The 20,222-nt window shown below is 45.6% G+C and overlaps 1 protein-coding gene across 1 annotated transcript in view; it reads left to right on the top strand.

Moving 5' to 3' along the window:
• LOC115459632 (cilia- and flagella-associated protein 65-like) overlaps positions 1-20,222 on the top strand; it is a 221,962-nt gene that overhangs the window by 175,319 nt on the left and 26,421 nt on the right. The window contains exons 30-31 of the mRNA XM_030189437.1: positions 6,267-6,419; positions 9,801-10,367. Coding sequence (XP_030045297.1) covers positions 6,267-6,419; positions 9,801-10,367 — 720 coding nt within the window. The remainder of the gene's footprint in view (positions 1-6,266; positions 6,420-9,800; positions 10,368-20,222) is intronic.

Raw genomic sequence — 20,222 nt, 5'->3', positions numbered from 1 at the left:
GAGGACCCTAGAGCTAATATCTTCAGTCTCCTTCATGTGTTCGACCCAATGGCATTACCTATCTACCAGTTGCTGAAAGAGCTTCAGCTGTATATCTGACAATCTCCAACTTGTTATGACCCTGTTTGAAAGATGGTAGTGATTAACTATAAAATGAGCTGTGTCCAGACTTTGATCACGTCAAGCGTTTACACCAGTCTATGACCATAAAGTCTGCACTTAAAAAGCCAAACATTCAATAGGGGAGGAAGGAGGGTCTTTTTTTTGGAGGGGGGGAGGAATGGAGGGATAGGTTGTAGAGGTGTTTGTTGCTTAATAGTTGTTCTTCTGTGAAAATTTAATACAGAAGATTTGAGGGGAAAAAAGCCAGACATTCAAAGATGCATTTAAATATTCCACCTGCTAAGGATTCAAATCTTTTAAACCTCAAGGGGGCAGTATTCCAAGTTGCAATATTTAGCTGTCACATTGCAGCTTATCAGCTGTACAGGGTGGAATACATGCACCAGTGTACAGAAAAGCTGGAGATATCTACAGAGTACCGAGCACAGGACCAGATGGCTCTCTTCTCATCACAGCTTGTGGATGTGGATGGAATCATATTAGTTTAGCATAGAGGGCTGCTGAGATGGTTGCATGCACCTCAACCATATGAAGAGGGGTCATGGTAATGGCCTGGTTCAAATTGTTTGGTCTACATGAGCATCTGTGATCTAAAAGAGAGGCAGAAGAAAGCGAACAGCGGTCTGCTGCTATATGAAGATTTGCCTGACAAGATGCAAGCTGCCTACAAGGTGCAAAATCTATTTGGAAACTGTAGGTTTGATAATGGATCTTTACATAGCATTGCAAAGCTTGTCATCAACATCAGGAGAATAATCTCAAAAGGCCCTATAGAAAACAATCGTATTATCAAAGAAGGTCTAATAAGCAATATTCTAGATCAAAAATTATTGGTCATAACCTTCCTCTCAACTGCAAAAAAAGAACAAGACAAGGAGAGAAATGACTGGAGAAATCATGGGCCTCGGTACAGTCTAAACCAAGCATCTGGCATAACCAGCCTTTCATCAGTACCTGGTTCACATCAGAAGAGGCTGCCCAGGTTGATTGACAGATAAGTGAGAAAGAATTACCTTGGCTGGATCATTGACTACTTTGTTTTTCTTTAGGGAGGGTGAAGAGTTTTCCAAACCTAGCCTAGTGGTTAGTGCAGCAGGCTTTGATCCTGGTGAATGGGATTCAATTCCCACTGCAGCTCATTGTGGCTTTGGCCGAGTCACTTAACCTTCCAGTGCCCCAGGTCCAAAATAAGTACCTGGATATTATATGTAAACCACTTTGATTGTAACCACAGAAAGGCGGTATATCAAGTCCCTTTCCCTTTCAACAACTGGACCCATTCCACTCTCCCCCATTCAATTTCTTGTTTTACCTCTTTTTTTTTTTTTTTTTTAAATCCAACTCAGACCTTAGTACACTTTCCACGCATCCATTGATGGTAAAATTTACAGAAGAGCTATGGAACAAGAAACCTCCTGCTAAAGCACTCACCCTCAGTTGGAATCAATGGAGTTGGCACACCTGAAGTTTGTAACCTGGAAGTGCCTTTTCTTGTGGCAGTTAAATGAGTGAGGATGGTTATTGAGCTGCAGGCTCTAGTCCAGGATACCCTGTACTCTGAATACACCTTTTAAATTCCTAGCTAAAAGAGTTTCAGCATATTAATCAATCCATAATCCTTACATCTTTGTTTCCCCAAAACCCCTTTCTAACAAAGCAGAATAAGACCTGCACACTCTGGATTGAAGGAAGCCATTAGACTGAAAGTGTGTTCACTAAACAGCATAGAAAAGCCTCTTGGCTGTTTCTACTTTGAGTCTCCCAACAAACTCGAATCACCAGTTCTTAAGACAACTTTATCTAACTTGTCAGGCTGTCAGTTTGTGTAGCTATGAAAAGACAAGTCTGCAACTTTGAAGTTTAGAAAGCACCAAAATTAGAGTTACGTCTACCTACTTTGCTCTCTGCCAGCAGAAGAAATATGTAATGTTGCCTTGATCATTTGTCCAAAGAAGAGTTCTTTTGGTCGGACAGTGCAAAATATACAGGACATAGGGACAGTCTCCTGCCAAATGGGTAGTAGCTTTAGCGGTTGCATGGCTGCTTTTCTGTCCTGTTTATTAGTAGAGAAAGTGAGATTGCCTAGTTGTAAACAGGGTTCTTCATATACAGCAGTATTGTAAGCCACATTGAGCCTGCAAAGAGGTGGGAAAATGTGGGATACAAATGCAATAAATAAATAAAATAATTCACTCCGCTCCCCTGCAGATTCAATGTCCTATTAGCTTGGTTTGTACTGCTGAGTTGTGTGAGTAGCGGAGATATGGGAATCCTTGTGCATGGTCATAAGTCTGTAGAATTTTCGAGTTCTGAGAGAACTTGTGCTGACTCCATTAAGATGGCGTCACCCATTTACGTATCTGTGGAAACCTCTTGTTAGAGGTCAGCGACCTCTTTTTCTTTCCTTTCTCCAGTGAGTGGATTAAGAGGTCATGGTATGAAGCTCCAGAGGAGTCAAACTCAAGAATGTCATCAGAAAATATTTCTTTCCAGGAAAAGTGGCAGATGAAAGGCGGGCGCAACCTCCCAAAGGAGGTGGAAGATATACTTTAAAACATTAACAGAATTCAGAAAATTCTAGAAGAAACCTAGAGAACTTCTGGTTGGGAAGAAGTGAAGAAACTCAGTGGGGGTCTCTGGCATTGCAGCAGGATTTGAGTAGAGATTAGTACATCTAATATAATAAAACGCACCGTGAACATTCTGAGGACAAAGATTCTGAAGTCACAGCACATGATCAGGGTTGCCAGGTGGAAAATTTTTTTCTAGCCCAATCCAGCCCAAAACCCGCCCAAACACAAACCCCGCCCCTGACACCCCCACCCCCGCGTCATCACCCCCCGCCCCCGCCGTCACCGGCCCCGCCCCCGCCGTCACCGGCCCCGCCTCTCCCATCATCGGCTCCGCCTCCCCGTCATCGGCCCCGCCTCCCCGTCATCGGCCCCGCCTCCCACGTCATCGGCCCCGCCTCCCACGTCATCGGCCCGCCCAAAACGTCACTAACCCCGCCCAAAAAACGTCACTAACCCCGCCCCCCCGCGGCCGAAAAAGGCAAAAAGCCGCCCAAAAAACCGCACAGAAACCCAAAAAGCCGCCCAAAAAACCGCAACCCGCCGCGGGCAAAAATTTCCCGCGGCGGGTCGCGGAAAACCGCCCAATTGGGCGGTAAAACCGCCCACCTGGCAACACTGCACATGATAAAGGGTTCATGGTTTCATGGTGGTGAAGCCATCCGACATAACACAGACCTATCAGAAGGGACCTTTCAGAAGGGACCTATCAGAAGGGGTTTGCCCACTAACAAAGCAGAACTGTTACCAGGCAACGGAATGCGACATAGAACTCACCTATCAGAAGAAAAAAAACAGAAGAAGGGAGGAGCATTCAGCTGTAGAATGCCTCATTGTCTGAGCAGCAGAGAGAGCAGATGAACGCCGCTGGAAACAGAGAATATCCCAGCACTGGGTATGTACACAAATATTGTTGTTGGACCCGGGGAAACAGGAGTACAGCGTGCCCCTCGCCATCTGCAACGTGCGCCGCCACCTGCAAAAATTAAACCCGACCTAGCCTGCATCACAGACTGACTCACTCCTCCCCAGCCTAGATTTGGTAGAGACTGGCTGGCAAACTGCTTGAATATACAAAACCGCTAACTCCTTCAATATACAAAACCAGAGGCAACAAAGAAAAAAAAAAGAAGCGTGCCCCTCGCCATCTGCGACATGTGCCGCCACCTGCAAAAATTAAACCCGACCTAGCCTGCATCACAGACTGACCCAGGCGGGGGGAGGAGTAGAGAAACTTCCCTACTCCTCCCCAGCCTAGGATTCAGTAGAGACCGGCTGGCAAACTGCTTGAATATACAAAACCGCTAATTCCTTCAATATACAAAACCGGAGGCAACAAAGAAAAAAAAAACATTATCACGCACATGCACATAACTGGAACACCTCCCCCCTTCACCTTCTCACGAACCAAGCAACCCAGGACGTGCAAAACCATCCCCCGCCTCAAAAAACCCATCACCCACCTCGAGGATGCACACACTGCGCTGCTTCCCGCTGCGCATTCGTCCTGCATTCCTCCTGCATCGTTCCTACGCTGCTGCCCTATAACAAACCAAAAGAGTGGCATACTCTCCCTTCCATAAACCACACCACCCAAAACAAGACGCCGCTGCTTGCCACAAGGACCAAAATTCCGTTAAAACCGATGGCCCCAGACAGTGCTGCTCTCCCGCCAACCAACAAAAAACATCCCCGGCATAAGGCAACCCTTAACCCACCTCAAGGATTCCCCGACCTCAATCACCCCGGGAAAAGACAGCGCCGCTTCATACAGTGCTTTTCTTTTCAAAGGAAAAACTACAGGAGAAAAAAAAAAAACTACATGCTAGCGCCCGTTTCATTTGTTTCGGAAACGGGCCTTTTTTACTAGTAAGTACATAAGTATTGCCATACTGGGAAAGACCAAAGGTCCATCAAGCCCAGCATCCTGTTTCCAACAGTGGCCAATCCAGGTCACAAATACCTGGCAAGATCCCAAAAAAGTACAAAAACATTTTATACTGCTTATCCCAGAAATAGTGGATTTTCCCCAAGTCCATTTAATAATGTTCTGTGGACTTTTCCTTTAGGAAGCCATCCAAACATTTTTAAAACTCCGCTAAGCTAACCACCTTTACCATATTCTCTGGCAACGAATTCCAGAGTTTAATTACACGTTGAGTGAAGAAAACTTTTCTCCGATTCATTTTAAATTTACTACATTGTAGCTTCATCGCATGCCCCCTAGTCCTAGTATTTTTGGAAAGCGTGAACAGATGCTTCACATCTACCCATTCAAGTCCACTCATTATTTTATAGACCTCTATCATATCTTCCCTCAGCCGTCTCTTCTCCAAGCTGAAGAGCCCCAGCCGCTTTAGCCTTTCCTCATAGGGAAGTCGTCCCATCCCCTTTATCATTTTCGTCGCCCTTCTCAGAGCCTGCAAATAGGTGGGAAAATGTGGAATACAAATGTAACAAATAAAAATAATGTTTCTGATCTGCCCTCAGAAACATTGGGGGTCTTTTACTAAAGGTTCGCTAGAGTTGTCTGCAGCAGGGCCCATAGGAATAAATCGGCCCTGCTGCAGATAACTCAAGGTAATTCTTTAGTAAAAGACCTCCCCCCCCCCCGGTTAGGTAAAGAAAAACAAAACACAAAACGCTATTTCATACTTGTGCAAACGATATGCCTTGCCAGCTTTTTCTCCTACTTTTGCCTGAAAAGTAAATGTGATCCTGAAACCTTTTGGTAACTTTGCTCTTCAAGATGTGAATTTGTGGTGGGAGAATGGGCTGTTCTTCCTGAGCCCCTACGTCTTGCCCCATCCTTGGCCACCTTTAAATCTAGACTGAAAGCCCACCTCTTTAACATTGCTTTTGACTCGTAACCACTTGTAACCACTCGCCTCCACCTACCCTCCTCTCCTCCTTCCTGTACACATTAATTGATTTGCTTGCTTTATTATTTTTGTCAATTAGATTGTAAGCTCTTTGAGCAGGGACTGTCTTTCTTCTATGTTTGTGCAGCGCTGCGTACGCCTTGTAGCGCTATAGAAATGCTAAATAGTAGTAGTAGTAGTAACATTCCATGTAGAATCTCAAATAGTAGCAACAGAATCTCAATAGTAGCAACATTCCATCTAGAATCTCCAATAGTAGTAGACTTTGCGCCTTCTGTCTCGCTGCACCCTACGCCTGGAATAAACTTCCTGAGCCCCTACGTCTTGCCCCATCCTTGGCCACCTTTAAATCTAGACTGAAAGCCCACCTCTTTAACATTGCTTTTGACTCGTAACCACTTGTAACCACTCGCCTCCACCTACCCTCCTCTCTTCCTTCCCGTTCACATTAATTGATTTGATTACTTTATTTTTTGTCTATTAGATTGTAAGTTCGTTGAGCAGGGACTGTCTTTCTTCTATGTTTGTGCAGCGCTGCGTATGCCTTGTAGCGCTATAGAAATGCTAAATAGTAGTAGTAGTTCTCAGTTACAGGCAGGAGGTCCTGCTATATCCATTGCACTGAACTCCCATCTCAAAAATGGCATGTACACACTCCATCTCTCACCCTCTCTCTTCTTCACCCTTTTAGGAAGAGAAAAAAAAACAAGCCAGTTCTGGAGACACAGTCTGTGCCGGAGGAGGAGGAGGAGGAGGAGAAGACAGTCCTGCCACCCAGCTTCCCCTGTACTCCAACTGCCCAGCAGAAACAACTTCTCACTGACATCATGAGCATTATAATCAGGTACAGGAGCAGCAACACAGAATCAGGGGTCCAGGGGTTTCACCCTCAGGCTTTCAAAGTGAAATTCCTGGGCACATATGTTGTTTGTGTTTTATGATGTCTATGTTTTTAATGTAAACCACGGAAAATATTAAGATCCATAGTATAAAAAAATAAATAAATAACCTCCTTTCCTTTACGGCCATCATACTTTTATTTGTATTAAGGGGGAAATAGTTTTCAGTGGATCTTTTCTTCACAGGTAAACAGCTGTCAGTCACACATCTGTACTCACACACACATGCATACATCTACATATGCCTCTCTGTGGTGATGAGGTTACAATTAAGTTATTTTGCTGTCTTGTGTTCTTTATGCATATTAAGGAGATAATGCTGTAAGGAGCTGCCTTCTGGCGGCAAGAATGTGCGTTCATGCTGGTATTCTAGACATTTTCATGCATATACAGATACAGACATATGTAAGTGACCATTTTCAAGCTACAGGGTATTCTCTAAAATTGCGATGGCTCATAGTTTGTAAGTTTTCGGCTCTGCAGCAGTGGCAGCTGTACTGAAAAGCTGCTTGTGGCCTACACCAGGCCTTTCTTTCCCTCTGACTCATCCAAAATAGCAAGTTGCATTAGAAGGGAGTGGGACGGGTCAGAGGGAAAGGCTCTGTGCAGGCAACCTTTCAGTACAGCTGCCACTACTTCAGGGCTGAAGACTTGCAGAAACCTAAAGGTAAACTAGGTGGGAAGGGGTGGGGAGGGAGAACCTTAGGCAGGCAGCGGTGGGGGGTAGGGAATTAAGAGAGAAATGCAGGAGGGGGGAATTGTGAGAGAATCTTGTGTGGCCGGGGGGGGGGGGGGGGAGAGAGAGAACTGTGGGCAGGGATAAATGAGGAGGGGGAGATGCTGGACTGTGCATGGGAGAAGGGGGAAATAGGTAGGGATGCTAAATTGAGGGAGAGAAGGATGGAGGGAGGGAAGTGGAGGGAGAAGAGAGAGGGAAAAATATTTGACTCAGAGACAGAGAGATAATGTATCTGGGGTGGAGGGAAGGAAGAAAAAAGAGAGACTTGTTGGGGGAGTGGGGGGTGAGGGTTTGGAGAGAGGGAAGAGAGGGAGAGAGAGATAATGGACCTATGAATAAAGGGAAGGAAAGGAGTGAGAGATGCTGGGTCTTTAATCAGTGGCATAGCCACAGGGGATGGGAGGGGCCTTGTAGATCTGGGCACCCTCCAAAGTTCAGTACCTGTTCAATGTCTGGTGGGGTAGCTCAAGTCCTGCCAGAGGAAGAAATCCGCTGCCTGAGTCACCCCCTTCTTCCTCATACTGCCTGAGGAGTAAGGAAGTCAGTGAGGTGCTTCCAGCCACTAACACTTTCATTCTCTAAGCAAGCTTAGTTTATGCAATTACCCACATATATGGACACGTTTATGCACAAAAGGCCGTGTTTCTGGACACACCAGTGTTTGATGGGTACGTTCTATGCAGGTGGGTGTTCAAATGGGCAGACCACATGTATGCAACATAGATTATAATATAATGGCTAGATTTATGAAAAACGCTCCCATGTTATCACATACTAGCATATATTAATATGTATTATTTATGCAGTAACACGTTAATAACTAACATTAGTGCATTTGATTAATCTATCTCCTAACTTGTTTTAAGCAGGCTTAGCAGTATACACCTACCTTTAAGCTAGGTACCTTATTGAAAATTCCCCATCAGCATTCTTGATCATTTATGCAAGAGTTTAGATATGGATCCTAGTGTTTCTCCTATTTATTTATTTATTTAATATATTTATAGCCCAGTTATCACCTAGGCAGGGTATATGAAAACAAATTAAACTCTGGAATTTGTTGCCAGAGAATGTGGTAAAGTCATTTAGCTTAGCCGAGTTTAAAAAAGGTCTGGATGGCTTCCTAAAGGAAAAGTCCATAGACCATTATTAAGTTGACTTGGGGAAAATCCACTGCTTATTTCTGGGACAAGCAGCATAAAATGTATTGAACTTTTTCGGGATCTTGCCAGATATTTGTGACCTGGATTTGCCACTGTTGGAAACAGGATGCTGGGCTTGATGGACCTTTGGTCTGTCCCAGTGTGGCAATACTTATGTACTTACACATAATAAACATAGATGTACATAGGTAGTGCCATTAACTTCATCCTTTGCAAATAAACTTAATAGAACTGCAAATTGTTCCACCCTGTTGCTTGGTGTATATATATATATATATATACCAAGGGTGGAACACTTTGCAGTTCTAGTAAGTTTATATATATATATTATTGGTTCAGTCTAGACCAGGCAGCTCTGGACATGAGGTTAGGCCATAGGCTGCGTGAATTTTTGAGGGGGGATGCATATGGACAGGTATCGATATCGAGCTTATATAGAGCTTTAATGTCGCTCAGGCCTCCTCGTGGAGTAAAGATTTGGGATATGAGTTGAAGGGAATAAATTTTGCTAAATTGATCAAAGATGTCCCCAAACAAGTGGGTGGAGCGGAGTCAATATAGGATTATCCATCGGGGATACATCACACAATCACAGGCAGCAAGGGCTGGTTGGATATCTGATGCCCAATGCCCTAAATGTCACAGAGAGAGGAATACCTTTCTACATGCATTTTGGAGATGTGACAGAATAAAATTATTTTGGAAAGCAGTACAGAAATACCTTGAAAAAATATCAGGGCAAGGGCTGTTCCCCTCCTGGAGAGGAGTACTTTTGAACAAAAGCAATGCGTATGGGGTCTCAGATAAAACTTTGGAGTTACTTTTCTGTAAGGCATATGCAGTGGGGAAAAAATGCATACTCAGGCATTGGATGCAGGAGGAACCACCATCCGTTTGGCTCTGGAGGAATAGGCTCCATGAGTTAATGCTCTGGGAGGCCAGGGCGGCCCAGGGTAACCCAAAGAGACGAAAGAATTTTATTAATATATGGAACCCTTATCTGCAAAATATTTCTCATAAAGCAAGAAGTGCTGTACTAAACTTTAGCAAACCCTAACGTAAGGGGAACCCGGTAGACATATACTCCTTGTACAAGTCAGTAAAGTTTGGTGACAGAATTTTGGAAGGAATAGAGACCATGACATAAGAAGCTCACGGTATAGAGGTTATATTAAGGGGGGGGGGGGGGGGGGGTAGAAGGGGAGAAAATGTTGTAAAAATTGATGATGCAGTTAAGATGTACATAAATGCATGTGATGTGTCATTATGATTACAGAATGTTTGCCTTTCATAAAGCTGTTTCAAATGTTTGATCATCAATAAAAACCATTTAAACATAAGTTTTTATATATATATATATATTTGGATTGAAATGTGGTAAGAATGCCCCTGTATTAATTGTTTTATTAATTTACCTTCTCCAGGAGCCTTTTGAATGATGTCCGGTTCCACAGCTCAATGGTTCAAGGCCTGTCAGAGCCTCTGCCCTACTTTAGCCAATTCTGGAGTAATGAACCTGCCAGACTGCCACTCAGCAGCTTTGCTACCTCCCTCAAGGGCTCTGTCTCTCTTGTGCCCACCACCCAGGAGGAAGAAGAAGATGGTAAGGGGGAGAAGCAGAAGAAAAAGGAAGAGGAGGAGGATCCAGGAAAGGAGAGTGAGGAGAGTGAGGAAGAAGAAGAAGGAGAAGAAGAATGTGAGGAAGAGGAGAAGCAGGAGGAAGATGTAGAGGAGACAGAAGAGGAGGAGCCCGAGAAGGAGGATGATACTGAGAAGCAGTCTCAGGAAGAAGAGGTAGAAGAGAAGGCAGAAGAGATGATGGAGAGGGAAGGAGAGGGGGAGGAAATGGACAGAGTTGAATACAGAGCACATCAAGTGCCTGAGAGAATGGAGGAAGCCACTGCAGTAGGTACCGAGGAGACAGCTGAGGAAAGTCTCCAGGCCATCCTCAGCCAACTGAAAGAATGGGAGTTGAAGGACAATTTGAAAAGGTAAGATTGGGCCACGTCTGCCCTGTGTGTGTGATATCTAGTGTCTTCATTTCAAGGCCTGGTGGAGACAGGTAACTCATAAGGCACTGCCTGGTTTACTGTCTAGCCTGGTGGTACAGCTTTTCACGAGCAAACTGCAAGATTAGTACTGGAGACTCATGTATATTAAATTAGGGCATCTACCTTGGTATTAATCCACAAACAAACCTTTTCCGGAGATGGGAAGATGGTAGAACGAGAGGACATGAAATGAGATTGAAGGGGGGCAGAATCAAGAAAAATGTCAGGAAGTATTTTTTCACAGAAAGAGTAGTGGATGCTTGGAATGCCCTCCCGCGGGAAGTGGTGGAAATGAAAATGGTAATGGAATTCAAACATGCGTGGGATAAGCATAAAGGAATCCTGTGCAGAAGGAATGGATCCTCAGGAGCTTAGTCAAGATCGGGAGGCGGGGCTGGTGGTTGGGAGGCAGGGATAGTGCTGGGCAGACATACGGTCTGTGCCAGAGCCGGTGGTGGGAGGCGGGGCTGGTGGTTGGGAGGCGGGATTAGTGCTGGGCAGACTTATACGGTCTGTGCCAGAGCCGGTGGTTGGGAGGTGGGGCTGGTGGTTAGGAGGGGGGATAGTGCTGGGCAGACTTATACGGTCTGTGCCAGAGCCGGTGGTGGGAAGCGGGACTGGTGGTTAGAAGGCAGGGATAGTGCTGGGCATACGGTCTGTGGCAGAGCCGGTGGTGGGAGGCAGGGATAGTGCTGGGCAGACTTATACGGTCTGTGCCAGAGCCGGTGGTGGGAGGCGGGGCTGGTGGTTGGCAGGCAGGGATAGTGCTGGGCAGACTTATATGGTCTGTGCCAGAGCTGGTGGGGAGGGGGAGGGGCTGGTGGTTGGGAGGCGGGGATAGTGCTGGGCAGACTTATATGGTCTGTGCCAGAGCCGATGGTGGGAGGCAGGGATAGTGCTGGGCAGACTTATACGGTCTGTGCCATAGCCGGTGGTTGGGAGACGGGACTGGTGGTTGGGAAGCGGGGATAGTGCTGGGCAGACTTATACGGTCTGCGCCCTGAAGAGCACAGGTACAAATCAAAGTAGGGTATACACAAAAAGTAGCACATATGAGTTATCTTGTTGGGCAGACTGGATGGACCGTGCAGGTCTTTTTCTGCCGTCATCTACTATGTTACTGTCCAGCTTATAATCGAACGAGAATAACGCCCAAGTTCCGACCTAAATCGGGAGATGGGCGTTCTTCTCACAAAAACAAATAAAGCGGTATAATCGAAAGCCGAACTTTGGACGCTTTCAACTGCACTCCGTCGCGGGTGCGGACAAAGTTGACGGGGGCGTGTCGGAGGCGTGGTGAAGGCGGAACTGGGGCGTGGTTATCGGGCGAACAGAGATGGGCGCCCTTCGCCGATAATGGAACAGTTTTGAGCTAGAATTTAGGACACTTTTCCTGGACCCTGTTTTTTCACGAATAAGGCCCCCAAAAGTGCCCTAAATGACCAGATGACCCCCAGAGGGAGTCGGGGATGACCTCCCCTGACTCCCCCAGTGGTCACTAACCCCCTCCCACCACAACAAATGATGTTTCACAACTTTTTACTTTCACCCTCAAATGTCATACCCTCCTCCCAAGCAGCAGTATGCAGGTCCCTGGAGCAGTTGTTAGGGGGTGCAGTGGACGTCAGGCAGGTGGACCCAGGCCCATCCCCCCCCTACCTGTTACAATTGTGCTGCTTAATGCTACTAGTCGTCCAACCCCCCCAAACCCACTGTACCCACATGTAGGTGCCCCCCTTCACCTCTTAGGGCTATAGTAATGGTGTAGACTTGTGGGCAGTGGGTTTTGAGGGGGATTTGGGGGGCTCAACACCCAAGGGAAGGGTGCTATGCACCTGGGAGCTCTTTTACCTGTTTTTTTGGTTTTGTAAAAGTGCCCCCTAGGGTGCCCGGTTGGTGTCCTGGCATGTGAGGGGGACCAGTGCACTATGAATCCTGGCCCCTCCCACGAATAAATGTCTTGGATTTATTCGTTTTTGAGCTGGGCGATTTCATTTTCCATTATCGCTGAAAAGCAAAAACGCCCAGCTCACACCTTGACGAATAAAACATGGGCGTCTTTTTCTTTTAAAAAATACGATCCGCCCCGCCCCTTCACGGACCCGTTCTCGGAGATAAACGCCCATGGAGATAGGCGTTTCTGTTCGATTATGCCCCTCTGTGTTACCTTGTTTTTAGCTGAGTCCTGAATCCTGGGGAAATAGTGACTTGCCTAGGCTCAGTGATGGAAGGCGTGCTACAGTCATGTTTAAGGCTTCTTCTACAGTGCACACAATACAGAAGCTCTTTTTAGATTAGGAGAAGTCCTTGTCCTGGCCCTTACTCCCTATTTCTTCATTTTCATGGCACCCAAAAGTTACATCTTGGGTTTTGTTGTAGAAATGTCTTCTCTCTCGATGAAGAGAATTTGACACAGGTAAGAAGAATGGATTGATAGTTGCCCTCTCTTAGTTTAGTCACACTGAGTGGAGGCACTCCTAGGGGAAGTGAAGCATGTATATGCATGGGGTGATTTTATAAAGTGACTTCAGCATGTAGGTGTAGAGCGTGAAGCATTTGTTTACACTTTCAAAGAAAACCAGGGGACACAAGATGAAGCTAGAATATGGTAGATTTAAAACAAATAGGAGAAAGTTTTTCTTTACTCAGCGTGTAGTTAGACTCTGGAACTCCTTGCCGGAGAATGTAGTGACAGCAGCTGGCCTTACGGAATTTAAAGGGGGTTTGGACAGATTCCTGAGGGAAAAGACCATTGAACATTATTCTTTTTTTGGGAGGGGAGGGTGGTTGCCAGGTTCTTGAAGCCTGGATTGGCTGCTGTCGGAGACAGGATGCTGGGCTTGATGGACCCTTGGTCTTTTCCCAGTATGGCGGTGCTTATGTACTTATGCTTATGTGTCATGGGCTGGATCTAGTCTAGCTCTGTGGGTAAGGAATTTACTACCAATTTTCCTTTCCATGGATGAGACAGGACACCATGGGTTTTATATGAGCAACTTGCAACCAAATAAAGACCCCTAAACCCAGCTGGTCTGACCTTCTATCCTACTAGAGACTACTAGTACCTGTATGTAACACATAAACCACTTTGGTTGTACTGTACAACCAAAGTGGTTTACGTGTTACATACAGGTACTAGAGAAAGGCGGATTTCAAGAATCTGATCTAATCTATACTAGGGGTGGGATTTAGGGAGTCTTTATAAAGTGGTGGTAAGACCAACGTGGGCTTATTGCTCGCTAATCCAGAACTACTGCCGGCCCAACGTGGCGCCGGTGGTAGTTCTGTCTGGAGCACGCACCGTTTCCGGCACTCCGGAAAATTCTTTTTTTCTATAGCATGGCGCTAACGTGGTGGTAATTGGGGCATCGCCACACTGTAAGTGCACCCTGCCACATGGCCACACGGGGCATTTTACCCACTGTGGTAAAAAGGGCCCTGGCGCATGGGAAAAATGACGCCCACTGCTACCACAGGGTCCTTTTTCCTGCAGCATTATAAAAGGACCCCTTAGTACACTATTAATTCAATTAATTTTTTAACATTTTAACTAGAATTAAATTTTTTATCCTGACTAAAATATTTAACTTGCCTCCATTGTCCAATATTGCTTTGTCTCCCCTGCCTATCCGATTCCACCTTGGCATAACGCAGCAGAGGGAAGGCATCAACATCAGTTGCAGGTGGCAATCACTGCTGGAGATCCCATGAAGAGCCAGATAAATGGGGGGGGGGGGGGGGGGGGGGGAGGGGAAGCGGAGAGATGCCAGACCTGTGTGCTGGGGGAGTGGAGGACAATCAGTAGCAGCAGCAGGAGAGGAGAAAAATGGGTGTCTTGTGTGCCAGGGGTAACAGATGTAGCAGCAGAAGGGGAGACACTTGGGTTAGGTACAAGGGAAGAATGCAGCAGGAGAGGAGAAAGAATGGGTGGGAGGGAGGGAAGCATGTGTCTGTAACTTTTCATTATATTCAGCAGGTTTAAAACATTTCCATACAGTCTGCGCAGTATAAATTTACTAATACAAAGCCATCCAGCCCAGAAGTGCGATTAATCATGTGATTAAAATTTTTTTGTACCATGATTCATTTTGATTACAATTTTTAATCATTGCCCACCCCTAATCTATACATAGCTATTGCAGCAAGCTTATAGCTACCCTCTTTGCCTTTAGCTTGACGCTATTCTAATCAGGACATTATTTTTCCCTGGTCCCTTGGTCAGTGGCAATCCCAATCCATATTCAGCTTCCTGACAACATTCTAAACCAGGGTATACCAGTTACTTCTTCAAGCTTGTCTGTCTGCTGGAATTAGATGGAGGGAAACAGGCAGGAGAGATGGGATGGGGGAAAAGAACAGAAGTTCAGTTAGACGGAGGAAGTCAGGCAGGGACGATGAAATGGGATCCTATATAATAATTCTCACCTCCAACGTTCTATGGGTCTTGCTGCCTGTGTTCGTGACTTCTTCGGAGTTGGTGTGCTAGGCTCCTTAGCACAGGCTGATGTCACCGTAGCCATTATGATGTCAACATCAGAACCCGTGAAAAAAGAAAAAAAAAAACACATGCATGCCTCATAGCTGATCCACCTCCCCCCCAAAACTGGCTCACGCATATTTGAACCACCATACAGCTTGACAGCAAAAGAAAAAATAAAAGTGGCTTGAGCCTGCCTGACGCCACTAATGCGCTCAACAACTGCCCTCCCGACTTACCGCAGTGGCTCAAGCCTGCCTGCCTCGTGAATTAGCCGCCCTCCCGGTTAATGAGTGATGAGACACGACACGACGAGGTAAGTGAAGATGACTTTTAAAATTCGTAGGGTGGGGGCCTGGAACTGGAAGGGAGGGACGATGATCCTGGAACTGGGAGGGAGGGGGGGACCCTGAAACTGGGAGGGAGGAAGGGAGGGGGACCCTGAAACTCAGAGGGAGGGAGGGAGGGTATGACCCTGGACGTCGGAGGGAGGGAGGGGGGGCCCCTGGCACACACTCTCATTCTCACACACTCTCTCTCTCACAGACACACTCGCACTCAGTCTCACTCTCTGTCACACACACACACTCGCACATTCACTCTCTCTCTCTCTCTCTCTCACAGAGTCACTCTCACACACACTCTCTCAAACATACACACTCCGAGGAAAACCTTGCTAGCGCCCGTTTCATTTGTGTCAGAAACGGGCCTTTTTTTACTAGTAATAGAGAAGACCTTCAGTTAGCTGGAAGGAATTGAGCCGGAGAGAATAGAAAAGATTTTGAGTTAAAAGGAGGAAGTTGAACAGGAAAGATGATATGGGGGAATGGAACAGAAACTGAATCAGATAGAATCAGGCAGGAGAGGTGGAATGGGGGAAGAGAACAGATGGAGGGAATAAATCAGGAGAGGTGGAATGGGGACGAGAACAAGTTAAGAGAGATGGAGGGAATGGGCAGGAGAGATGGGGTCGGGATACAAAGCAGAGAGACAGATACAATGAAGGAGCAAGAAATAAGGGGAAGAGAGCAGACATAGAACAGAAGTTCAGATAGATGGATGAACAGAGCAGCTGAAGACATGGGACTTGAGTGAAGAGCTAAATGCCCCATCTGTATCTAATGTCATTTGGACTCAGCTCTGGCTTGGTCAAGAACCAGAGGGAGCCTGCCACTCTTTCCTCATACATTCCTGAGTTCTGTTTCCATGAGGGAATCCCTAATAATCGCCATTCATCTACGCTGATGACATTACAATATACATCCCCTACAAACATGACCTGGCAGAAATCACTAATGAAATCAAGCTCAGCTTAAACATCATGAACTCATGGGCAAATGCATTCCAACTAAAACTCAACGTAGAAAAAACACATTGTCTCATCATCTCATCTCAACACAATACATACAAACCCACTACTACTAATAGCATTTATATAGCGCTACATTAATACCCCAGGTTACACCCTCCCTATCTCAGACAGCCTGAAAATTCTCGGAGTAACAATCGACTGGAACCTCTCATTAGAGACCCAAGCGAAATCCACCATAAAGAAAATGTTTTTCTCAATGTGGAAACTCAAACGCGTGAAACCATTCTTCCCGAGGGAAATATTTCGCAACTTCATACAATCAATGGTACTAAGCCACGCAGACTACTGCAATGGAATTTACGCAGGATGCAAAGAACAAATCATAAAGAAACTTCAGACCGCCCAAAACACAGCAGCTAGGCTCATATTTGGAAAAATGCGTTTTGATAGCTCCAAACCCTTCCGAGAAAAATTGCACTGGCTTCCAATCAAAGAGTGTATTGCATTCAAAATCCACATAAGTACATAAGTAATGCCACACTGGGAAAAGACCAAGGGTCCATCGAGCCCAGCATCCTGTCCACGACAGCGGCCAATCCAGGCCAAGGGCACCTGGCAAGCTTTCCAAACGTACAAACATTCTATACATGTTATTCCTGGAATTGTGGATTTTTCCGAAGTCCATTTAGTAGTGGTTTATGGACTTGTCCTTTAGGAAACCGTCTAACCCCTTTTTAAACTCTGCTAAGCTAACCGCCTTCACCATGTTCTCTGGAAACGAATTCCAGAGTTTAATTATGCGTTGGGTGAAGAAAAAGTTTCTCCAATTTGTTTTCAATTTACCACACTGTAGTTTCATCGCATGCCCCCTAGTCCTAGTATTTTTGGAAAGTGTGAAAGACGCTTCACATCAACCTGTTCCACTACACTCATTATTTTATATACCTCTATTTTTTTTTTTGTTACATTTGTACCCCGCACTTTTCCCCACTCATGGCAGGCTCAATGAGGCTTACATGGGGCAATGGAGGATTAAGTGACTTGCCCAGAGTCACAAGGAGCTGCCTGTGCCTGAAGTGGGAATCCAACTCAGTTCCTCAGTTCCCCAGGACCAAAGTCCACCACCCTAACCACTAGGCCTCTATCATGTCTCCCCTCAGCCGCCAGTTCACAAAATTATTTACGGCGAAGCCCCGGGATACATGACAGACCTCATCGATCTGCCAACCAGAAACACTACAAAATCAGCACGATCATACCTAACTTAACCTCCACTACCCAAGCTGCAAAGGACTCAAATACAAATCTACTTATGCATCCAGCTTTTCCTACTTAAGCACACAACTATGGAACGCACTGTCAAAAGTAGTAAAAACTACGCCCGACCACCTTAATTTCCAGAAAGCACTAAAAACAAACCTGTTCAGAAAGGCATACCCCACCGACCCAACATAAAAAACCTGGTTACCTGCGACATAACGTAACCAAAGACCGTAATGGACATATCCTAACTCTTTCTCTTCCTCTCTAAGCTCCCCTAATGTACCAACCATACATGAACCTCATTTTACCACAATATCACCTTGTATTCATGCCGGAACTGCCTAACGCCGTTACGGTACTATGTAAGCCACATTGAGCCTGCAAATAGGTGGGAAAATGGTCCATCCAGGCTGCCCAAAAGTCACATTCATTATCAATTCAAGATTATATTTGATCATGGTCTTTCTTTGGTGTTTCTGGGACAAAGATCGTAAAAGACTGCCTGGCACTGTCCTCACATTCCAAATTACTGGAGTTTCCTTCCAAGCTCTCTGCAGCCCATCCTAAACTGGATTGCTATATGCGGGGCCCAGACCATACAAGCAAGCCCAGCAATGGCCTTAGTTGATGCACCCAGAGTCGCCATCTAAGCACCACTTGACATGCGAACACATGTGCAACCTTTTAAGTTTTGTTTTTTAGACCATTCATTTTCTAATTAGAGATCCTCTGTGGTCATCCCATGCCTTTTTGACTTCCGCCACAGTTTTTTTCTCCAATACCTCCCTCGAGAAGGCATTCATCAACTACCTTCTCCAAGTAAAAGAATTTTCTGACATTACTCCTAAGTCTACTCCACAACTTCAATTCATGTCCTCTAGTTCTACCATTTTCCCGTCACTGTAAAATATTTGTTTCTATTTCTATGCTAATTATATGTGTAAATAATTAGAATGGCATATACACGTATACGTGTGCAGATACATGCGTGAAAGTTCCCCCTAAACACTGTTCTGTAAATATAGCTATAGCTTATATGGACGGACATTTTCGATATGACGTCTAAGTCCAACTTTAGATGTTTTGCTCAAAACGTCCAAGTGAGGAATATAGCCATTTTCAAAACAGAAAAAGTCTAACTTTTTTGTCTGAAAATGGCTATTTTCTAGATGTTTTATGCTCAAAACATTTATCCTTATGCAGGGCTGGTCTTAGCAAGTGTGGGGCCCTGTGCAGACCAATTTGGTGGGGCCCCATCCTAGCCCTGCCGCTGCCCTAGCCCCGCCCCCACCCCAGCTCCACCCCATTGATAAGATTATTCAATTTTTAGAAATTTTATTTATGAAATTTCAAATAAAGACAAAAGAAGCTAAACTTGTACAGAAAAACTAATTGAAATAATAAGCACAATGCTATCTTGAAACCCCCTCCTCCCCAGAAATTATTCAGTTCAAGTCCACTACAATTAGTAGTTCTAATTCTCATAACCTCGGGGGGTCAGAGGTGCGGACACACAATCTCTCCACTGCAAAACACTATACACAAACTTGTGCAAAAACACACTCATAACCTTACCAAACCATAACAGCACTAATTCCAAGGACAGGATGAGCTACAACCTTATGCGTGGAAAGGCAGCACTGTAATTACACCAGGCTCTAAAACACCAATACACTACCTCGTGAAAACAAAACAAAACAAAAAGGGCTGCAAATGCTACACGCTAGCAGGATACTGTATCTTGATCACGCATGAAAAACACATGACACAACAGATATGAAGGCAAAATACTGAATCGGAAAGTTACCTCAAGAAGTCAGACTCAGCATGCAGCAATACTAGAAAAATTGAAACTTACATGCAAAATATCACAGATGCACATTTCCAAAAGCTGACATATTCCAATTAATAACTTCTGAATAAAATACTTTTTTTCTACCTTTGTTGTCTGATCATTTGGTTTTTCTATTCGCGTTGGTCCCAGTGTCTTCTGTTTTATGCAGTGTCTTCTTTCCAGTTGATATTTTTTCTCTCATCATGTCCACCATCCTCCTGTATCCTTATGTGTCCTGTCTACCATCTGTAGCCCTGTCCCTATCCTTTCTCCAGTTTCAGCATCTGCCTTCAAAGTGTTCCTATCCAGCCCTTAAATTCAGCAATTCGCCCTCCATCCATATCCAGCATTTCTCCTCACTCCCCTCCATCCATGTGCATCTACTTTCCTCCCTTCCCCTACATCCATGTCCAGCATTTCTCCTCTCTCCCTTCCCCTCCATCCATATGCATCTCCTTCCTTTGTCTTTCCTTCCCTCCATTCCTGCCCAACATTTCTCCTCTCTCCCCTGCCCTCTCCTCCATGTCCAGCAATTTCTCCTCTCTCCCTGGGCCCTGCCCTCCCATCTATGTCCATCGATGCTCCTCTCTCCCCTTCCCTCCTCCATCTATCCATATCCAGCAATTCTCCTCCCTCCCCTCCATGTCCAGCAATTAATACTCTCTCCCTGGGCCCTGCTCTCCCATCCTTGTCCATCCTTGTTCCTCTCTCCCCTTCCCTCCACCATCTATCCATATCCAGCAATTAATCCTCTCTCCCTGGGCCCTGTCCCATCCATGTCCATCCTTGTCAATGCTCCTCTCTCCCCATCCCTCCCGCTCCCATGTCCATCTGCCCGCCCTCTTTTCTCTTCTTGTTCAACTATTTAAATTTACCTTGCTCCGCCGCCGACGTCTGCGCAGTGTCAGT

Source organism: Microcaecilia unicolor, unplaced genomic scaffold, assembly GCF_901765095.1.
Source record: "Microcaecilia unicolor unplaced genomic scaffold, aMicUni1.1, whole genome shotgun sequence".
Lineage (NCBI taxonomy): Eukaryota > Metazoa > Chordata > Amphibia > Gymnophiona > Siphonopidae > Microcaecilia > Microcaecilia unicolor.
Note: the sequence above shows the minus strand (reverse complement) of the source record. Positions and strands in the feature narration are given on the sequence as shown.